This window comes from Numida meleagris, chromosome 3 (genome assembly GCF_002078875.1).
Source record: "Numida meleagris isolate 19003 breed g44 Domestic line chromosome 3, NumMel1.0, whole genome shotgun sequence".
NCBI lineage: Eukaryota > Metazoa > Chordata > Aves > Galliformes > Numididae > Numida > Numida meleagris.
Window position 1 is genome coordinate 68,781,747 of NC_034411.1, and position 23,661 is coordinate 68,805,407.

General features: G+C 41.4%; 1 protein-coding gene across 1 annotated transcript in view; it reads left to right on the top strand.

Annotated features, from left to right (window-relative positions):
- BVES (blood vessel epicardial substance) overlaps positions 1-23,661 on the top strand; it is a 48,494-nt gene that overhangs the window by 19,317 nt on the left and 5,516 nt on the right. The window contains 6 exon segments of the mRNA XM_021390841.1: positions 6,931-7,164; positions 8,741-8,865; positions 15,187-15,374; positions 16,320-16,428; positions 18,529-18,696; positions 21,603-21,744. Coding sequence (XP_021246516.1) covers positions 6,931-7,164; positions 8,741-8,865; positions 15,187-15,374; positions 16,320-16,428; positions 18,529-18,696; positions 21,603-21,744 — 966 coding nt within the window.

The window sequence follows — 23,661 nt, forward strand, 5'->3', positions numbered from 1 at the left end:
TCTGTAAGCAGCTCTCTTGTGTGAAGTGGATGGGAGCACTTCTTGACAGCCGTACAGCTCCGTGCTCTGATGTTCACTGGGTCTCTGTTGTCTTTTGCAAATCACACCGTGTTCTTTCAGTATGTATGTCCATATTTTAAACAATTAATGAGTAGTTACTAGCAGGAAGAAATTACATGCTAATGTTCTGAAATCAGATCTGCTATATAAAACATTTTTGTTCTGCTTTTTGGTTTTACAAAATATTCCTGCTTTTCTCATTACCGTAGTCATTGCTGTTTTAGTTCTGAAACTGCCTTATACAGCAGCATGTGTACTTAAGCCAATATTACCTGCAGAAGTAATAATCACGTAAATATCTGTCTGTTGCAGTATGTATCCCTGTTTTTAACCCTATACGATAGAGGTTGGTTTGTTGCTTTTTTCTTTACAGAACAAGGAAATACAATAAACATTGCTCAGAAGAGTGGTCTTATTTATTCATTGAAATCAGAGGACTGTATGTAACTCTGTTTGCTTTTCCTCTCAAAGATTGCTCAACAGCAGCAAGCAGCAGTGCTGTCACAGATGGGCACGCGTTTCTGCAGCTGTCTATAAGCTGCAGGATTTAAGTCCAGCTTCTGGATCCACAGCAGTGCAGCAGATGAGCTCAGTCGATGTGGAGCAGCCCCTCCTCTACAGCTGTTCCATGCTGCCTGTACTGTCACGGCCAAGGAAGCAGCTAACGCAGTCGAGAAATTGGGTGTTTACAATCTCCTGGTGTAGAATTACTCTGAGCAAGTGCATCAAAAATTCCTGCTTGACATTTGGGCAACGGCAACCTGCTCTGTGCATTTGGACCGAACTTGTGCGTTCCTGCTTTGCTTTTTGCTCTTGATACTTTGTTCCTAGCATTTATTTCAGCTTACTTTCTTCCCGGGTATGAGTGATCTTCCCCTTCACTGGATTATTGATTTTCTTCCCACCTTTGTCCTCCTCTCTTTGCGTTGGTTTTTGTTTTGCAAAGAGAAATTTAACTTAAAAAAAGCTGCCTTGTGCCCACTCCCAGTTCTTCTGAGCTCATCTATTTGCCTTTTTTTTCCCCACAGAGTGTGCAGTTTTCACTCTCAAATCCTACATGCTTTTCCTGTCACTTGTTTAAGTAATGCTGCAGGCTTATCTCCTGCCTCCCCCCAGTTCCTCTTTTTCCTCCTTCCATGACTATTTAATTATTATGTATTTATTTATTTAGTTAGTTAGTTGGAGTTCTCTCCGCCTTTCTAGACATGTTAAACATTTCTCATCTAGCTCTTTTTATTTTGTCTTGAAATAAAATTGTAAAAACTTACCAATAATAATAAAGAAATACTGGCACTCCCCCCTCATCCCTCAATCTTCAGAAACAAGCAGACTCCTTTGGGCTGGGCTCCCTACACTGCCCTTAACAGGCTGTGGTGACAGGTGTGCAGTGACCCGGCCTTGTGACATGCCAGGGGGGTTTTATAGCAGCTCTCCTATTTTTTTTTTGGTCATCACGTGATTTAGCCAGCACAGCAGGCTCTGTGGCCAACTGGTGCAGAAATTGTGCTTGTGAGCAGCCCATACACATGTATATATCTACAGAAATCCCTCTGAGCACCAGGCAGCACTGCTGTGCTGAGCAGGTGATGGAGCATTGTGGCACAGGCTGCCCAGAGGCTGTGGAGTCTCCTCCTGACATCTTCAGAAGCCACCTGGACGTGAGCCTGGGCACTCTGCTGGAGCTGGGGTTGGGCCGGATGGGTCCAGAGGTCCCACCAGCCTCAGCCATCCTGTGATGCTGTGATTTAAAAGACTGGTAGAGAGAAGGCATCTTTTGGCTTGCAGATGCTGAGGAAACTTCCTGAAGCTATAAATGGAAGCATTTGATAAAGCATTGTCTCAAAATAGACACATCAGGCTGGCACATCTGGGACCCAGGGTGCAGCAGTGAGGTACACATAGCTGTTGTTCCCTCTTCAGTGAAAACTTTGCCTAAAAAAGGCCATGGAATCAGTGACGCTCTCTGGGAAGGGGAAGAACACTTCAAGTGTGACGAGGAGCTACGTGGCAGCTGCTCAGCACAGCCTCTTGCTGCCCCACAGTGCTTATCAGGGCCCAGCACCAAGAGTTAGGCTGTGAGGAGCACAGAGCACAGCAGTGGAGACACTTGGAAAAATTTATTCTCGGAAAGAGTGGTGAGGCATTGCCACAGGCTGCCCAGGGAGGTGGTGGAGTCACCGTCCCTGGAGGTGTTCAAGAAAAGGGTAGATGTGGCACTAAGAGATACGGTCAGTGGGCATGGTGGGGATGGGCTGATGGCTGGACTAAATGATTTTAGTAGTCTTTTCCAACCTTAATGATCCTGTGATTCTAAGGGGCAAAATGAGGTGACCTGCAGCCTCGATGACATTTCCTGTGGTGGCCCATGCCTCTGGAAAATAAGTAGGTAATTGATGAAAGCACAGGAACTACCAAGGCTTAGATAGCGAAGAAAGAAACACAATGGAGGGAAAACCTGCACTGACAAACGGCTCTGCAAACAACATGCATCAACACGGTTCTCTAACATTGATCTCTCTGTGTGGAGTCAGCCCCTTCATAAATAAACGTACAGCAAACAGTTCTCATGTCTGGCTTCTGTCAGGTTAATTTATGTTTGCAGGATTCAGTGAAGTTGTGCTGTATCAGCATCGACAGGAGGTGAACCCAGCTCCTCAGGTCTTCACAAAAGGAAGCACAGCCGCGGTGAAGACCTTCACAACAATTCATGTTGCATTTTGGACAAACAGCTCTGCTGCCAGGCTGCCCCAGGCTGTGAGCGTGCCCCCGTGGCGGGATGGTGCACGCCAGCAGCTTGGGAGCGACAAGTGGGAGCATGAGGGGTCCCTCAGCACCCCGGGAGTGGGCACAGCACCTGTGGCCTGTGGGGGCTGCAGGGTTTATGCTGCTGGCGTTTCTGGGACGCTCTGTGGGTGACACAGCAGCCTCGGCAAGTGCCAAGTCGAGGCGAGGTTTTACAAAGGCCATTGTTGACTCCATGGTTCGCCATGTAGGGGAAACGTTGCTTGCCACTTCTTTAGGGGGGAATTCGGTGCTTCTAATTTTAACCACCCAAAAGCCAGGCGCACTGCCTGAGCTCAGTCAGGGCTCGCCCCACAGGGAACATGGCCACCCCTCTGCCTTAGTCCCGCGGACATCAGACAGCAAAACACAGCTCAGCGCCGCAGCTTCACACGGCCGCGCCCCCCGAGGGGATCCCCGCGGCCGGGCCGGGCCGGGCCGGGCAGCCCCGCAGCCCCCCGGGGCGGGCGGAAGGCGCCTGCGCGCTGCGGCCGCTCGCTGCTGGCCCCGGGCTGGCGCCTCCCGCAGCCCGCCGGCGGCTGCTGCCTATTTTAGTCACAGCGGCGGCGGGGGGCCGTGGCGGGACGCGAGGTGGGTGGGGGTTGCCGGCGCTGGGAGCCGCGAGGAGCGGTGTGCTCATCCCGTCCATCCGCCCGGGTAACTTTGCTGAGGGCGCCCGGCAGGGGGCACGGGGACAGGTGAGGGGCCGGGGGCGGCGGAACGCGGCTCGGGACGGCGCGGTGCCGCCGCTCTCGGTGGCAGCGGGGCGAGGTGCGGCGTATGCCCCGGGGCGGGCAGGGAGGACGCAGTGTTTGGGGCTCGTTAATCTTAAAAGCGGTCCGAAGAGCGGGTTGCTTGCTTTGTTATTCGTTTATATGTTGGTGTACGCGCGCTTTGGGCTAAAACAAAGCTTGGAGGCGTTGGTAGAAAGCGGGGCTGCAGGCGGTAGCTGCGTCCGCATCTAGCGGGGCTGTGCCGTGCCTCTGCGGGCGGGGCGGGCAGCGCGGCTGCGGTGCGGTGCGAGCAGCGGGCTGCCGTGGCTGTGAGGCTACGGGAGGGTGCTCCTCGCAGGTGCGTGTTCTTGTTCGCTGCGCAGAAAGAAAATACGGCTAAATTTGGCTGGAAGAAGGTGCTGAGGAAGAGTAATTTCTGTAGTTGCTGACGTTTAGCAGAAGTGAACTTGCCCCAGAGAGCGTATTGAAATGAAGCATTTCTTACACCGCTTTTCCATTCACTCCTACTTTGTTATGGAAAGGAAAATGGTGCCTCGAACGAGCGTCCTCTAGGAAGTGCACGGTGAGAGCTGGCTGCTACACGTGTCCCATATCAGCTCGACAAACCCGCTGCACAACTTCTCTAAATCCCTTTTTGAAGGCGTCTGAGGTTTGGGGGACCTTTAGGAATGGATTTCAAAAGTCTGGCCATGCATAAGGATGTTCTGAGCACAGGAAAATGCAACGGGAAACTCACCTGGGGTGTTCCGTTGTGTTCTGAGAATGTATTACTGTAACTCTTTACGAATGTCATGCACACAAGAAAAGTTCATTAGGCTTTCTTGTTATCTGTAGTAATTTCTAATAGATTTAGTATTTCGATGCCACTGAGTTTGTTCAGTGTTAAGCTGTTCCTTTTTCTCAGGACCGCCATCTGGCTTGAGCCTTCAGTCACCTGGATACACTCTCACCTCAGTATATCTAAACCTGTATGAAAGAGAAATTGCTTGGCAATTAAAAAAGATTCTTTTAATTGTCTTGTACTACAAAACTTTGTGCTATAACGCTTGTGTTTCAATTGATACTACTTCCACCTTTTTCTCCAGTGTGGTTTGATGTTGTTTGTGCTTTTATCTTTGATGTTAATACGAAGTCTTGTGCTGTACCAATTCTTAGGGAAGATAGCCCTACATCAAAGCTGTAAAGGGCTGATTCTGCACTTCTAAAATGAAACTTTCGTTCTCTGAGGTTCATCTGTTGAACAGCACATTTCTAGCTCATGCTGCAGTGTGACAGCATTGGTGGTGAAGACTAAAGAATTGGATGTAAAAATCAGAGTTCTGACTGTTGACTTCCTGGCATTACCTGTGGGCAGCACTTCTGGGCCAAGAAACTTTCCAGCTTTTTCCAGTATGGCAAGGGTGCTGCAGTACTAAACGTAATCATGTGGAGACTTCAAGGTGTTAAAGCTTATAAAAGATGGATGTGTCTAGATCTAGCTTCCTAGGTTGAAATTTAGGCAGCTAAGTAGATGGTACAGGTGCTCAAAAGCACTGAACATCCCCTTGTTATGGCTGTGGGTGCTCTACTGGCAAAGATGTCCAGTGGCTTGGTCAGTGCACGCTAGAGAAACCCTCCTGTTGTGCTGCTTTGTGGCCTCAGGGTCATGGAATCATAGACTATCCCAAGTAGGAAGGTAGCCACCCAACTGCCGGCTCTATGCAGGACCATCCAAAAATCAGACCATATGACTGAGAGCGTTGTGCAGACGCGTCTTGAGCTCTGGCGGCTTGGGGCCATGACTGCTGCCCTGGGCAGCCTGTGTCAGCATCCGACCACCCTCTAGTGAAGAACCTTTTCCTCATACCCAATCTGGATCATGAGACTGGAACCTGTGATTGGCAAGGGCAGAGTGACTGTCATGGGCCATGAGTCTTCAAACACATGAGGTATTCCAGCCAAGCCTTAGGAGAGCAGGACATTCTCTGTTCTCTTGTATGCACTGGAAAACGTTACATCCTGATGATTGGTAGCAACTCAGCGTGAAGCTTCTTCATGCCTTTGTGGGTAACTGATGCAGGAATCAAGGGAAGAAGATGAGCTCTTAAGAAAGAGAACTGTGGTGTTTTTTGGTTGTTGGTATTGTTTTGTTTTTGGTTTTTTTTGTAAGAATTAGATATTTTTTCTTTGAAAACCATTTCACTGCAGGGACAGTGTACACCATGTCCTTGCAATATTTGATCCTGCTAAATGCCTTTGTGGGTTCTGCAGCTTGCCTTATCTGTGACACACTCCGGGCAACTGACAGCTGTAAGAACTATGAGAGGGTTGAATTTTCCTTCCTGATGTCTTTCTCCCCACTGCATTAAAAAGGGGCTGAAGAGACTCATTATTTTCAGACATTGCCTAGCTTGCTTAAGCTTTGCACGCAAGTTGGTTGCGGGAAGTATTAGAGTGGATGGCACTGAAGCAACATTAAGTGTTGAAGAGCTGTTTAGTGCAAAATATATAGGCATTTATTTATTTATTTTTAGGTTAGGAATCATAGTTTTTTAATTCTCTCATTTTCTTTTGGAGTTCTACAAAAAGTCCTGCAAGGCTTCTTAGAGGCAGACCAAGTGGTTTCCATGAAGGACTTTGTCATAACTCACCAGCCTGGTGTCTCCCCTTCTGCTCTGGTAGCTCGTTAATGGGATGAGAAACCATAACATTTATTTACTGTTCTCAGAAGTAATTTGTTGGGCTGGTGGTGGTTTTGTCTTTTTTTGTTTGTTTGTTTTTTGCATTCTCTGGTTAATTAATGTTAAATAATATGTTGCTTAGGAGACCCCAAATGATCCTTCAGGAAAGCCAGATGTTGCGGCTGTTTTTCACTTTATGTGGTGTGTTGGCTTTTTTTAAATCAAGGATACAGTGTTGTTCCTCCTTTAGGACCCACCAGTCCTTATTTAGAAGGAGGGTTCTGTGTGTTGTAAGGAAGCCTTACACTACAGAAGCCTGTTTTGCTTACAATTCTTCTGCAAGTTAATTTCCCCCTAGTGATCTATTGACTTTGTCTGGGATCGTGGGGCCATTCAGTAAATGCGAGTCCAAAAAGGTGATTCTTATTTGTGTAGGACAAGGAGGAATACTCTGGATGTTTTGCTGAGCAATGTGAGTTACAGTAGCTAGTGTTGAAACAATGTTGTTTATGCATGCCTTCCAAAATTTGAAATAGACCATTCTTCAAGCTTAACACTTAGGTGAAAAAGAGAGAGTAAAGTGTTAGTGAACTATGAGGTTTAGCTTGCCCTTCAAAAGCATTTTTCTGTGAGCATTTCAGTTTAATGCGTGTGGGTTGTGTTGTTTTGTTTTTTTTTTTGTCTTGTCTTTGCAGGATTCTTCAAGATGAACACTACAGCAGTCAGCCCACTCACTGTTACTCCACTAGGCATTATTCCAGACTTAAAAAATACCACCTCTGTGCCTTTCAACGAGACTGCATGTGAAAACTGGAAGGAGATCCATCATCTTGTTTTCCATGTGGCAAATATTTGTTTTGCAGCTGGCCTGGTTATTCCAACGACTCTGAACCTTCATATGATTTTTCTGCGAGGTTTGCTCACCATAGGTAGGTGACTTGTTCTGAAGAGGTTTGCACCCTGCCTGTGGCGGAAACAGGGAGCGTTACAGGGGCATCTCTAGATCACAGTGAAATTCCAGCATGTATCCATGTATGCTGTGTTCTGCTGAAGTTGTTTTTGGTGAAGGCGAAGACCATTCTGACCTGGACAGATATTTTCCGGAATGGTTATTTGTCTTAAAATTTCACAGAGATGCAGTTTACAACTTCAAAACTATGTAGATGTTGACTTAAAAACAGGTGTGCCCCATTTACTTTAAACTTCTCTAGATGCTTAAAATTAATTGAATTACAAATTGTAGACAAATCCTTGGATCCTAAAGACCCTAATTTTAGGCTTCAAGTAAATCCTGGGACTATGCATTGGCTGCCACACTGGCTTAGTAAATCTATAATAGGTAAGGTTTTCTTTGGAGGGCTTTGGACCGTGGGCCTTCTTGCATTTTGAGCAGATACAGAGTAAAAAATTTGTCAAGATGAGGTGGCAGCTGGAAGCAGATTTACTTCGTGGGCAGCAGAAGATCTGGTCCCTATGGATATTTGTCCTCTGCTGCTCCACAATGTCACTCCTCCAGGCTTAGTGTCCTCATTTCTTCCTGGTCTAATTTAGCAGCTGATCAAGAGCCATCACATGTTGATTTTTCTGATCCATATGTACGTGCTGCCTGGCTAGACACCCATACAGAATATTGAGTTCATATTCAGCATTACCTTCAGGGAAAAAAAAAAAAGGGGGAAAGGAAATTTAATTGCATATCTGATCCCTTTTCTTCTGCATGAACATTAAGGGAAAATATATCTATTACCTCTACAGCCACCTCTATTGGATGTGGCTGAATTTGTCCAGTTGTTTCACATTTAACTGCAAGGGACTCACTGATGCATAACCTATCATCTGTTAAGTACTGTCTTTGTAGGCTAAAAATAACATCCCCAATCATTAAGCATGCCTTATCTTGTAAAACAATTGTCATTATTCAAAGTAAAGTATCTGAAAAAGAGTAAGCATTTGAAAATTTCTCTTTGATGTCACACCAGAGGATTCTAGTTCCTGCTGTGACTTTGTCAAAATACAGCGATGATGCCTCCCTTTCATTTTCCAGAATATCCGTGTACGACTTCAGGAGTTTTTTGTGCAAGTACAGCTCCCTAGTTAGACATAAATGTCTCTGATACGGATAATGAACGTTCGTTTCTAGGCTGTTGTTTGTCTAATTAATGCACTACTAGTAATCAGGTTTTGTAAGCTGCTTTCTCTATGTGATTTTTTAGTAACAGGCCATCATGGGCTGCACCTTTCTGTTGCTCTCAGTCCCTTCTTGAATTCTTGTTGCTCCAAGTATTGTAGCCTTGTACAGCAGGACTGCAGTCATTTGTCAGCCTGGTCCCAGAGCCTGTTGGTGGCATTGTAGTCTTTAGCTCATGGTACCATTGGATGTGCTGATCCACAGAGCCTAACTGTAGTAAAACTTTTGGGTGTATTTGCACTCAGTGGACAAGCTCTCGATGATTTTATAAGAGAATGTGTTTATTGGTCAGTGAAAGTTAATTTCCTTTTTTACAGGATGTGCATTGTTCATCATTTGGGCTACACTCTACCGTTGTGCCTTGGACATAATGATCTGGAATTCGGTGTTTTTGGTTGTCAACCTCTTACATTTCATATACCTAGTGTATAAAAGAAGACCGGTATGTATATCAGCTAAATTGCACAAGCAGTCTAGTGAAATGCAAGAAAAAGAAAGTTTTGACCATATTTGCTGGACAAACCTACTGGTGAATTCCACAGGAGCTGTTCTGAACTAAGTCAGCCAACAACTTCAGTAAGGATCCAAGCTATTAGAATGCTCTTAGTCAGTCTGATTTAGCACATAATCATTTTCCTGAAATCCATATTCTAGAAAAGTGATTTGACTGCAGAAGTTACTATTAGCTGTTTTTGTCTTTTTGTTTCGTTCTGATAGTAAGGAAAAAGTTATATAGCTTCTTTGCAAAGAGACCAGAAACACTTTGGGTTCCCCGTGTTTTCTGTCTTTGTCATTTTGCCCACCTTTCTGCTCATAAAAATATATGCATATGGATCTCCTGAAATGAAGTACTACTAAGGTATTTAAAATTGAGCATTCCAGAACAGTAATTGCTTAAACTGAGGAGTTTAGGCGGGATAAAACTTCCCTATGCGATTTTTTTTATTTTTTTTTTAAGTCTTAAGCAGCCTCTGTGGTGGGAAAGGAGACTGGTAAATTAGAAGCGTCCAAAGAGACTCTTACTTCAACATTTATAAATGACTTTCATACTCATTACTTTGCTCACAGATGTGGTAGTCTGTATGTTTTGTACTGCCATGTTCTTTTAAAATACAGATAAAAGATAAATAAGATGTTGCTTTTTTTTTAAAACATGAACATAAACAACAAAATTGAATGAGATGAGGGAACGGCAAGAAGATCCTTTCTTCTAGCTTATTTATTGTATTCATTGAGATTTGAGAGTCATATCTGAGAATTCTGCATCTCCCTTTGTTGCCTTCCAAAGAATGCATCAGGATACCTTTCTTCAAATGCACCATAATTATATATTTGAAATACATATCAAAACAGAGGATTCTTTGCCCTGCCTTCAGCTAAATATATACCTGATAGAAAGGTATTTTGTTTTTATTATTCATCCAGAGTTGCATTCTGTCTCTACAAAATGATTAGTAACCCAAACTTCTGCTGGTATGTGCATGTCAAAACTAGATAACTTGTAATATAATATTTGCTATTACATACCACTCAAATTTTTAATGAATTGTTAAGTGTTCAAAATGTTAATATTACATTCTGTGTTCTGCAAAATGTAAGGCATATGGATTTCTAACATGAAGGTTACAGGAATACGTGGTGTCAGATTATCAGATTTTGAGCAGAATAACCCTGATTTTACTTATTTTTCAGAAGTGTTCAACATTTGGTGTAACAAAACTGCTGGAAATAGTCTCTTCACCACATCAAAGCAGTGTGGAGCGTTGGAGAGGAGCCTTAAGAGATTGAACAAGGGCAGGCCCAGAGTCCTTTACCTGGGAAGGAATAACTGCATGCATCACTACAGATTAAGAGCTGGAAGGGACAGGTTAACTGCTGGAAAGCAGCTCAGCAGAGAAGGACCTGGGTGTTCTGATGGACAACAGGTTGACCATGAGCTAGCAGAGTGCTCTTGTCAGAGTTGCTCTTGGCCATTAATATCCTGACGTGCATTAAGAGACTGTGGGCAGCAGGTCGAGGAAGATTCTCCTCCCCCTCTACTGTGCCCTGGTGAGGGGTCACCCCTTCCTTTCCCTTATGGGAAGGATGTGACATGAGGTACATCTGGAGTACTGTGTCCAGTTCTGGGCTTCTCAGTTTTAAAAAAAAAAAAAAAAAAGCAGGGAACTTCTAGAGAGTCCAGCAGAGGTCGTTTAACACTGAACTTTGTAGATGTGCACACTCATTTTCCAAAATACTTGTTATAGCAGTGAATCTTAAGCACTCAGTTGACGTTGATACCCACAGTTCCATACTTCAGATCTTGACCAGATCTAGGGAATGAAACTAGGGAGCTTGCAGGAATAGTATTCTGTATGAAGCCTTTGGAAATGCTCCTGCTGAGAGTGACGTTACTACCGGAAGAGTCGTCTTAAAACAAATGTCAGTACAGTTGACTTTAAGAATGAGTGACAATCTCTTGACATTCTCTATAATCTTGGATAGAGAACAAATTAAAATCTTGAAACCATTACCACCTGTGCCTTTACTAAATCTTTAGTTCCTTCAATCTTATTCAATATTGAACCGCTTTCTAAAGACAGAAGTGTGCAGGAAACAGAAATGTTAAAATGTAGGAGGAATATCAAATACTTGTAATGGGAGGGTGCTGTACGTAGGCATCAACTGTTTTCTTAGGTAATCTCTCTCACATACGGATACTGGAATATTGTATAGTTCATTCCAGAAATGAAAGGCCTCTTAGATGAAGCGTGTAATACTTGGGTCTAACAATTAAGAGCACTTTCAAAGAGTACAAATAATTATTTGTGGTTTCTACTTCTGAGACAGTAGGTTTACCTTATGATCGAGGAATGAGGAGTTGGAGTCAAGTTATACATCTAGCTTAAGCTAGTTGTCCAGTGTAATTCAACCCACCTACCTAATAGCTGTTGGAGGTGTGATATTGCCATCCCTCTCCCTTGGATTGAGAACAAGCCTTCGCAGCCATTGCTAACTACTAACCTATGTTTATGTAGTCAGATGAATTGTATTTCACTGCTGCTTTCTAACAGTATAAGGAAAAAGTCAAATAACTTAATGCTCATCTAAACTATACTGCGATCTGTAGTCTGGTTCTCAGAAATTTTGTATTCCTACCGCTGCAGGTGTGATACTGTGGTTCGTCAGCGTCTCTGAAAACTGAACTCTACTAATAAATCATGTGCATTTAAACAGTAGTGGAAATTAAGTGGAAACAGGGTAGCATCCCGAACAATGTATGAATCACTTTGTTACAGGCTATGAACAGCAGGATTACTTGAAGTGATGTGTGATAGTCACGCATTCTTTTTAGCTGTTTGACACATTCTATTTACTGTGAACTTTAAGGAGGTTTTTAAAGTGTTTTTTAATAGCAAGCTGGAAAATGCAAAAAAGAATAAAAAAATTATTAGGAACTGATTTTGAATGAGTTTTATCTTTCTGCTTCTATTTTATTGCCCATCTCAAAGTCAATTTTATTTAGTCATCCTCACAAATTACATTTTTAAGGAAAGAAAAGAATGGAAGAATAATTACAAGCTAGCGATATTACAAAATGAATAATTAATATTTCCAGTTGTTAAATATTTATTTTATTAAATGGAGCATGCAAAATGCAATGAGTTTCTTTTCTGACTAGAAGATTATTTCTGTAGGTTTGATTCCTTGGAGCTTTACAGATTTGGCTTTTTTAGTCTGAGTGGAAGATGAAGGATTCTATTCAGTGTCTGTACAGAGCAATGACTTGGAGTTTTGGCAGGATCCCAGAATATTTCAACTACTGCCGAACAAAACATTATACCTACCCATATGGCTCATTTGGAATATGATCCACAAGCGTGACTGGAGAAGCAGTCAACTATGCATGTGGAGGGTGAATAGTCTGTTACAAGCAAAACCATCCAAAGTATATCTACACTGCTCAACCTAATCAATCTTTTGGAAAGTAGTTATGCCTTCCTCTTGTAAGTGTTCAACATTAGAGGAAGATCATGAAATTGGAATTATTTACTTAGTAAGGGAGCTATTAGCATTCCAGGGCCAAATTCTCTCTTCATGTCTGTATGTATTGATTCAGATTCAGGAGTCTTGGGAGCTGCTTGTATTCATCTGAGAAAGGAATTCATCTCACTTCGAGTTGCAGTGGTGATGGATAGATAGTGGTGCAAATTAAGTTGATATGTCTGTTAGAAATGAGGGAGTTCCTCACGGTTGTGGGGAAAACAAATTGCCTAATGTCACGTGTATGCAGAACATACTTTGAAATCAAACGGTTCAGGGCAATTGACAACATGAGAGACACTGGCACAGTGGAAAGAGTCCAACAGAGGGCCATGCTGATGAAAGGACTGCAGGCTATGAGGAGAGGCTGGGAGAGCTGGGACTGCTCAGCTTGGAGGAGAGGAAGCTTGGAGATCTCATCAGTAGGTACAAATACCTAAGAAGAGGGTGCAGCAAGGACAGAGCCAGACATTTTTCAGTCGTGCATGGTACCAGGACAAGAGGCGGTGGGCACAAAATGAAACACGAGAGGTAATATCTGAACATTGGGAACCTCTTTTTACTGTGCAGGTGATGGAGCATTTGACCAAGTTGCCCAGAGACTCTCCATCCTTAACAGTACTCAAAAGCTGTTTGCACAAGATACTGGGTGATGTTACTCTGGATTGCCCTACTTGAGCAGAGACTTGGACAGGATGATCTTGAGAGGTCCCTTCCAAACTGAGACATTCTGTGATTCTTTGACTTTGTTGCTAATCCTGTCTGAGCACTTGTATTCTAGCCCTCCTCTTCGCAGTGCTGGCAGCGTTTCTGTGGCAGACACAGTATTATAGGAGAAGGGAATCCATGTAACAAAATAATGACAAAGTAATGAAATAGATCTAATTAAATGTTTTGAGGAGGCAGTAAGTCACATTTGATTGAAGCATATGTTTGAACAGATCAAAAAAGTAAATGAACAAAACCTGAATATTTTAATATACTTGTGGGTGTAAATGTTCACAAAGTTAACAGTAAGTTTTGCAAGGTATAAGGAAAAGAAAGTTCTCAGAAGTTCTTTCAGGAGTTTTAAGCCTTTGAAAATAGGTATTGGTGTCTGTTTTGCAGTAAGGCTGTGTAAAAATTTCAGTGGGTTATAACCATTATTCTCCCGTTTATAATTTTGGGGTAAAAGGTGAAGACTGTGGGTTTCGGATATTATTTTGTTGAGCTTTTATGGAAAACAAGGGCTACAAAGACTATTCTGAGATGTCATGAAGTAGTAATGTCAAGGTCACCTAAGCAGCCTTATCTCTTCATGTGCAGAGATTTAATAAGTGGCTATATACTGTTTCTGTGGGATTAACTTACCATCTCTGTCTACTTGATTGTCAGTTCCAAAGCAGTTGACATGGGGTTCAGTTGCCTGTATGTGGGGTGGATGGCATCCAGTAGCTGAGGCCAGGGATTATATCCTTCAAGTATGGTTCCATAAATCTGGAAAGCTTCTGCTTCAGGTCAATTTATTCTGGATGTAAATAAAGTTTAAATGTCATGAATTTTCCAAAAACTTTCATTATGCTTGACTTACTGTTCAGCACTCATATGTGATTCTACCAAGAACAGGGAGTTTTTGATGTGAAGTATAAATCTCTTAGGGCTGAAGACTAATATTTTTGCCCTAAAATAGTTTTCTGCAGAGGAAATTGTATGTACTTCAGAGTTTTAATTCACTGTGAGCCTCAGTTAGTCCAAGGACTCCCTTGGTCATCTTGAACCACATCCTACTTCAGGCACAGGATACTTAGAAATTTCTCAGTTTGCTCTGTTGGCTACCATGAGCTGAAAATTGACATTTGGACTTCCGTGCTGCTTTATTCTCCCCTATTTTTAATATAGAAGTAAAAAAAAAAAAAAAAAATCTAGAAGATGTCTAAACTTAGAATATTCTCATTTATTGAAGAGGTGACTTGTTTTCTTCTTTTTTCTACCATTTTTCTTTCTTGCTTTTCCTTTTTTTTTTTCTGTTCTGCTTATACATTATCTTTTCGTAATCTGGTGTTTATTTCTAATTTGTTTGTTCAAGCAACCTCTGCTTTAGGGAAGGCCAGGATTCTGTCCTACTCCCTGCTGCCTTCATTCAGGAAAGATCTCCAGGCTTGGTATTTCAGCCAGCTTCCTTTCCCTCACTGCTGCTGCATGAATTTGGGTGGGCTCCTGGATGTGGAATGTTCGGCTGGTAGTAGTATTCTTCTCCCTCAACACACATGGCTTCAGTAGTGATAGGTTTGTTTTTTTTAGGAGTCATAGTTCTGCTTTTCTGCTGCAAGTAAGCCAAGAAGCTAAGGGATGAAAGGTTCCCAGGAAAGCCCGAGAGATGGACAAAATGAGTTGTGGGCGTTGTGTGGAAAGTGCAGGCAATCTCATTATTTTCCTGTGTAATTCTGGACTAAGTTCTATGCACTGCTAGACCAAAAGAAGTCTCAAAAGATTCTGTATGCCTGATTTACCTTGCTTTTTGTATGAAACTGTTGTTCCTAAAGCACCAGATTGCTGGAGTTGCTGGTTTTAGCTAAGGTTTTGGTCACCCTGTCATAAGCAGCATTGTGGATAGATGTCATGTTTACCAGTTCTTTTCTTGCCTAAACATAAGAAATACAAAGATGTGTCTCAGATTTAGCAGCTAAAGCATGTATGCAGTATTATCCTTTCTTGGCTAGACTGTTTCTTTGTATTGATGTCTTTGGTGTTTGTGTTCTAGATCAAGATAGAGAAGGAGCTCAGCAGCCTGTACAAGAGAATGTTTGAACCACTCCATGTGCCTCCAGAGCTATTCCAGAGATTAACTGGGCAATTCTGCAACATTCAGACTTTGAAGATAGGCCAAGCTTATGCTGCAGAAGATAAAACATCAGTTGATGACAGGCTGAGCATCCTGCTGAAGGGGAAGTAGGTGCTATAAAGCTGGGGAAGTCTTATGTGTTGTGTGACGGTTGAATTCATGAGAAAGTTGATAGATATTTGTGTTAATTTTTTAAATGTTTCTGTTCGTTGCATATTATGGTCTGTCACCATGTAGAATACAACCATATGCTATTTTTGGTACTATTCTCAAATGACAGTGATGTCTCTTAATGCAAATACATTGTGCCTTCATGTGTGTGTGCAGCCATATTGATTTTAATGGGGATTACATTCGTATAACACCAAAGAGTCTTCCAGAACAAGCAAGAAGTTTGTCCTAGTTTTAGGTGTCTAAGACTTTTCCTCAGTGCATTCTCAGGTTTTAAGGTTAAAAAGTATTGTGCATGAGGGAAGGAGAAAATAACCACCCATTAGACTTTAAACCAAGAGGCCTGCTGAAGCTGGTTCATTGCATGTGTACATGCAGACAGAAAGGTGCAGGTGCATTGCCCAGACCTGACTGGCAGACACAAATGAGAAAGGGTAAAATAAATTGCCATGTCCAGGCTGCAATCTTGAAGTTCTTGCTAAGTTCTGCCCAATATTTTAAGCAGTCTCTGTTAGTGGGAGTGGTGACATCAGGTTTCATCCTTTTCTTCAAAGTCATTAGCAGCTCATTCCTGAAACTAGTTATCTAAAGGAAGCCTAATTCTGGTCTGGATCTAGTGCATCACCCTTCAGACCTTGTTCCTTTTTGGTAGTTGTGTTTTCGGGCTGCACATGACATCAGGCAACCAGAATTGGCTGCTAACCTTACATCTGGAATTGGTTGATTCAGGCAGAAAGTAGGCTGACTCCAACTCCAGAAGATGTACATACTTTAGCCTGTTACCTTCTGCGTTACCATTGTCAGTAATAGTGTTCAAACTTAGATAAAATAAATCAACCTCCATGGTTTTGAAATGATGTTTCATACGTTTTTATTTCCAGAATGAAGGTTTCTTATCGAGGGCATTTTCTGCATAATATTTACCCCTGTGCCTTTATAGATTCACCAGAATTTCGATCAACGCAGATGAACCGGGGTGAAAAATTCCAGGTACACTTCAGCTGAAATGTCATTGGATATGAACTTTTAAACAATTAAAAATAATAACAATAATAACCAATGCAAAGCAAAACCTAAACACAACACACAAAAACATAGAGAAAACAAACAAAAAAACCAACAGCAGCAAACCCCTAATATAATTTTAGGAAATGCTGAACTGTTTGGCTTGTGTAATTTTGCTGGTTTTCTAATGCTGGTGTCTAATGCTGGACCATATCAAGAGTAACTTTTAAAATGAAATGCTGCAAAACATTATTATGATGGTGTTTACTGAGCAGTCTGTCTTTTCCTGTTTTTCATTTTACTGTTTTCAAGCTTATTTTGTGCTGCAAGATTGTTTGAGACAACTAATTTATAAGTGAGAGTTTCGCTGGAGAAAGTGATAGTGTGAGCAGTCTCATTGCTAGTTCAAAAACAGAATAGGAAAAGTAATTATGGTAAAATGTAATCAGTAAATTCATTACTAAAATGAAAGATTTAAAAATGCAGGAACTAGTCATTTGGAAATTGTTAAAGCAGCATGAATTCAAAGAGGTTGCACTGTTTAGAATTAAAATATTCCTAGGGGAGCAATAAGAGCATGTATCTTTAGTGGAGGAACATAGGGTATATATCTCTAGCGATGTAATTATAATAGAATGTTAATGGATATATTATACAATAGCTTGTGGTAAAAATACTATTATTAAAGAGGGTTTTTTTCACATAGTACTGAAATCACTGTTTACCTCTTGCTGTTCTTTAACTGCATATGTAATATCAACTGCCTGTGGTTGGACTGGATACATTCCTGCTGATATCATGGCGGAGGAGGAGAGAGGAAGAGTAGGGCAGAATCTAAAATCGGTGATTGATGTAACATGTTCCAGTCAAGCACTAGGCTTAGTGCCAAAGGGAAATAGTTGTCAGGATGTATTCATTTCATGGCAGCGAGGCGTCCTGCAGTGCTGCACCCCTCTTGGTGCCGTCTATTTCTCCCATAAATGACTAGATATGAATCAGTTCTGCTGAAGGGAAAAGACTCATGCCCCTAGTTGTGCCTGCCTGAAAAATTATTGCAGTCTTGGTGCTGTGTGCATCTTTCACTTGTGAGGTTTGCTTGCAGTTTGCTATGACACACAAACGTTCTTGGCAGCACCATCAACACAGGATGTAAATTTTGTCCTAGGGACTCCATCTGCTGGCAGTGCCGCCAAGTTCTTCCCAAGCTTGTATTCCTCTGTCACACACAGTAAAGTTTTAAAATCAAGTGTCTGTGGCAGTTTTCCATTTTCTCTTAGGCTTTATATATATGTGTATGTGTGCATATTTATATATATATATATGTATGTATATATATATATATGTATTTTAAGATAAAGGTAGTTTGTGATAGGATGCTTTATGTCTTCATAAATTCTTCTGAATCCCTTTTGCAAAGCATGCTGCTGCAACATCCCAGAGCTGATTTCTGTCTGCCACTGCCCTCCACTGGCACAGCTGGACAAGTCTGACCAGGAATTTGTAGGTGCTGTAGCCTTCCTCATTTGGCTGCAGCCATCCACAGCGGAATTGTCAGTACCTAAGCCAAGGGTCTGGGGTCCAAGTGCAAGGAGGTAGTGCTTGCAAGATTCAGAGGTCTGAGGCAGAAGAGAAAGAGGCATGACGTTTTGTTTTGGTTCTTTTTAACATCTCTTGTTTTAAACTCTTTCATGGAAACCTTTGGCTTGCGCCAGTTCTTCCTATTAGGGCATAGTGACATGAACTAAAACCAAGTAGCATGCAGGCCTGTTGGGATGTGAGTGTCATCAGCACAGGACTTTATATGTATATCTCCTCTAACATAAATGTTAACTGTTCTGGAACTTCTGAGAGATTTCCCCTTCACATTAGCTCCCACCAGATTTCTTGAAAAACAAACTGGCCTGCTTATCAGTTAAAAATCTGATGATAATAACCATGTGAGAAGATTTAAACTTGTAAATACAATTTTCTAAGGAATACCAAAAAGTTATATGGCTTTAAATTTATTTTAACTAGAGACACAAATAAAATGGTAGCACTTACTTGCAAGCAAAAGAGAGACTAATTCTGTGTGTGTTTTCTCAGGTCACCATTATTGCAGATGATAATTGCAAGTTCCTGTGCTGGTCCAGGGAAAGACTGACATACTTTCTGGAAACTGAACCATTTCTTTATGAGATCTTTAAGTATCTTATTGGCAAAGATATTACAAATAAACTCTATTCACTGAATGACCCAACCTTAAATGACAAGGTAAGCCACTGCAGTTTCATTTGTGAATTAACACACAAGCAAATGTATTGTTACTTTAAAGCACCTTTTTTCAATCTGCTGCTATTGGCTGCTGAATTCATATTCATTGCCTTTTAGTGCCAAAGTGCGAGTCAGTGCAACATTTTTGTCAGCCACTGATACTAGTCGTTGTTAACACCGTAATGTGCAGAAAGATGAATAGAAAGAAAGATGAAATAACTGAGAAAGATGAAATAACTGAGATTCTGAATGGATTGGCTTGTCAGCTGGTGGACATGGTGCACAGTAGATAAACGGTGCTTCTTCCTGGGTATCTTCTCTTACTAATAGATGGGTACCTTTGTACAAAGAAGCTTCAGGATATTTTTAAAAGAACTCCCTTGCTGGGATCAAACAGCTACATTAATGTATCTTGCCAAGAAGAATAACATCAACGTGTGTTTGAGGGTTGCAAATATGAGGAAAAAAAGGGAATGTTGGGTTGATACAATATAGTCAGTGGAAGAAGACATGAAATCCATATAAATACCTTTGCTAAGGACTCTGACTGTAACTCATTCTTTGAACGTAGAGGAAGTGTGTTTTAGGTGTCGTGGTAAGTGGTCTGGTTGTAGTTGTGGATATATTGATTATCTTACTTTACTTTCATTTTGTCTCCTTCCTTAGTTAGTTACAGGGCTTTTGAGCATTTGGAAGGGATGCCACTCGGCTGCTAGTAGTGTTTTTTTTTTATTACTTATGTAGTGACTGTAGGATTCTCATACATAATTTATTTGAAGAACTTTCACCATCATTTCTGACAGGCTTGGAATATTTGTAATACAGTGTTTTCATATTCCATCTTCACTAACTTAACTCACACTAACTCAAAGCAAAACTCCTTATCAGATTGCCCGTAAATAGATGTGTGTTAAGTAGTTATTCCTGCAAAGTTGTGAATTTACTGGAAGAAGATCCGAAAGGAGTGGCTACCACTGCTACTGTGCAAAATACATCAGTAGGCTTCATGTGTAGAGTATTTATGATTAATTAGACATGGAAAGTTTTCTGAATTTTCAATAGGCTATAGGAAGAGAAAAATGAAGGAGTGTTGAAGGGGCAGTTAAAGCTCTGCTTGTTCTGCCTTCTGGTCAGTGTCATACAGAATTACGCTGGTCAGTGAAACAGAGGGTTACTCTGTCTTGCAATTAGATCCTCAAAACCTTTTCAGATCCTCGTTTTCACTGATCATCTGAGGTTGTAAGTTTTACTAATGCAATAAGATAAGTTATCTAGCAGGAATGTACCATCTATGAAGTATATCTTAAAATGTGTGATTAACTCTCTTTTTTGGAGGGGGGAAGTGGGATGGTGAAAGGACACCAAGAAAACGGGAGAGATATGTACTGCATGAAAGAAAAACAAAAACACTTGTGTAGACAGTTAAGTCATTTCTGGAGTATGGCATCTGGAAGAAACATGTAGCAACATGCTTCCTTTGTGCACTTTGTGCATTCAGCCAGCATCTCCTAGGCGACTGCTGTTTTCCACATTCTTTGTCAATTTTCTTTTTTTTCTCGTCTTTTTTTCTGTTTCCTATTTATTGTCTTCTTTTCTCTCTACTTATCTTCCCCCTTTCTTTCATTCTCTTCTTTTAACATGTGAATGACTTCAGGCACATTAGAGTGTTGTTACTGTGTCTGGTGCACAAAGTTATCTGCAACACACTTGTGTTGCTGACATCTGGCGCTGTAGAACTGCAGCAGTAGTTTTGGTATTTCTTGATAATACCACATGGAATACTCAGTGTAAGATTTTAATTTGTTAATTTTAAGTGAAAGTTCCTTATCATACCTTCCAAATGTTAAATCTTTGTGTTGTGCTGCAAGCACAGATACTGCTGTCATCACATGGCAGTCCTCACTGTTCAAAATGCTTATTTGTGTTCAGTTGTATCTGCAGAGCCTGGAAAGTCAAATGGATGCCCAACCCATTGGGCTAGGTGAGATCAAGGCTGAAAGGGACTTTCTAGTTCTTCATTTACCCTGTCTGTGTTTACCCCTATGGGGTTCAAATATGGCTTCATAACATGCAGATGTGTTGGTGTGAAGAGTTTCCATTTCACTTTATTCCAGCTAACGACAGCTTTGAGTTAGTTATACGCTGAGTGTATATTTCATTCAGAAGTCATTTAGAAGTGCTAACACCATATACAGATATTTGGCTTAGTCTTACGTGTGTTTCTTTATTAAGTGGTATTTTCTCTTCAGTTTGCAGCAACTCTTCAATTTTAGTGAAAGTAGTCACGTGAAGGACTATTTTAAATGTTGCATCACAAAGATTTTGTAAAATAGTCATTCTACGTGAAATGAAGTGGTAATTCATGACTGTTAAAGTTCAGTAAAATTGAGTTATGCATTATGCATTTGCCATACGCATACAATGTATTGTTTCGTATAAAGGTGATACAAGACATCTCAGAAAGAGTACTCCAAGCAAAGGGAAGATCCCAAGATCCTTGGACAGAGAGTAAGGGTCACACAGTGTATTTTAGTTATCTTCATTAAAATCAAGAGCCAGTTCATAAGATCAAATGTCATGAAAGCCTTACATGGTTGCAAAACGTACCTGAGTAATGAACTGCCAGATAATAAAAAGAAATTTGTCTGTAGGAGAATACTTGAAAAGTCAGTACAAAGAAGAATTAAAAGTGAATAATTCATGGCTGATGATGTTCTAATTCCAGTATATTACTGGCATTTTGTATCTGCATTAAATCAATTTAGACTGCATAGAGTCTTCTGCTGTTTCTTGATTCAAAGTCACTGCTGAGACCAGACTGTCAACTACAGAAGAAATAGCTATTCTCCATTTTAATTTTTAATTTACTTGATCCCTTTTTAAAAATAATATTTATTTGTTTTTAGGCCTCAAAAAAGATTGATCGACAGCCAAGTCTTTGCTCACAGCTCTCTGTGATGCAGATGAGGAACAGTATGGCCAGTACCAGTGACAGTGAGGATGGCTTGCAGATGTTTCTTCGCGGGACTTCCTCTTCATCTTCTCTTCGTGAGTGCTCAAAAATAGTCCATACCAATTTTGAATACAGCTTGATTGATCACTAAAGATGACTGTAGATCTCCTGTTGTCTGCAGTAGAAGGACAATGTAGCTTTTGGGATGCTGCTGTAAACCAGCCAAGTGTATGGAGCTAACAGTAGGGAATCTGTAAATGCGTAAGATTTAGTACGCTAACTGAAGCTATTCCATGTAGACAGTGGAAGAAGCAACATATACTGTAATCATTTGTGATATAACGTGAATGTATCGATATAATACGGAATGTTGATAGCATTCAAGCGGAACAGTGTGAATGCACAGTGCCTGTCATGGTAGTATCTCCTTTGGTCTGTGACTGGTGCTTGTAGAAATTAAAAAACACTTATCAACTGGGTGCTCTGCCTTTCCTCTGAGGCAGTTTGTATTGTCAGGGTCCGGAGAGATGGTGCACAACTAATTTTGAGGCCACCTGGAAAATCTCCAAATATGTTGTCAGGCTCTCCTTCCTTGTGCCTTGCATGATGGGATCAGTATAGAACAAAGTGAGGGAAGCCGTGTCTGACCTTTTGCTTCCAGTCTTGGAATTTATTCCTTTAGAGAAGCCTTTTAAACTATTCTTTCTAGGCTTTTGTTCTTGTTAACTTTTAATTTTCCCAAATCTAAACTTTAACAATAGTCTGAAATCTGAAAGCGGCTTTTGAAACAACAACAACAAAATAACAGAAGATGCTCAATTGGCTCATTTGGCATAAGCTGTTAGTTTAACAATTTTAAAGTGTCACATAGTATTATTTACTTTGATTCGGGGAATATTTTATCATGGGTAGTTAGAATTTAAATGTATGAGAAAAAGAATCACTGCCAGTTATTTATTGTGGTTAAACTCTGCTGAAGTGAAGAAAAAAAAGTACTTGCACTTTACCATGTAATAGTGTTACATTGTGTTCCTCACAGTTCTCACCCAAGAGCTCTGCAGACTTGGAGGGCCTATCTGTTTTTACTCTTTACATTTAGTCTGCATTCTCAGAGAAATGGAAGCAAAAGCTCTGCTAGTGTTTCACCCTGCTAGAATGTCTAGGGTGACAGCTGCTATATAGTTATTAAGGGCTGGTGAAAACTCCAGTGTTGTTTTCTTCCTTTCTTCTCAGCTTCCTGAAAGGACATTTAAAATCACAGTACAGTTGAGTTGGAAGGGACCTCTGGATCAAGTCCAGCACCATGCTCAAAGTGAGGTCAGTTAGAGCAGGTTGCCCATGGCCATGTTTGGTCAAGCTTAAAATATTTTCAGGGTAGAACATTCTACACCTTCTCTGAGCAACCCCTTCCAGTTCCTTCCCGCCCTCATGGTGAAAGAAATTTCCCTTACTGCAGCTTGTGATTGTTGTCCCTTGTTCTTTAATGCATGCCTCTGAGAAGAATCTGGTTCTGTCTTCTTTATGCCATTCTGTTAAGTAGATGGAGACAACAGTAAGATTCTATGTGAGTCCTCTATTTGTAAGGCTGAGCACACCCAATTCTTGCAGCCTCTCTGTGTATGCCACATGCTCCAGCCTGACCACTTTGGTTATCTTCACTGCACTCACTCCAGTATGTCCATGTCTTTCTTGTACAGGGAAGCTCAAAACTGGACACAGCACTCCAGATCCAGGAGAGTAACCATTTTCTTTGATATGCTGGATGTGCTTTTGCTAACACAGCACAATTTATAAATGGCCTTCTTCACTGCAGAGGCACACTGCTGACTTGTATTCGGTTTGGTGTCCTACAGGACTCCCAGGTCTGTTTCTGAAAAGTTGCTTTATAAGCAGTCAGTGCCCAACCTGTAATGCTGTTTTGGCTTGTAGTGTCTCAGGTGCAGGAATTTCCTCTGTTGAACTTCATGTCATTTGTCCAGCCTCTGAACACCACATCGGACTGGCAGCTCTAC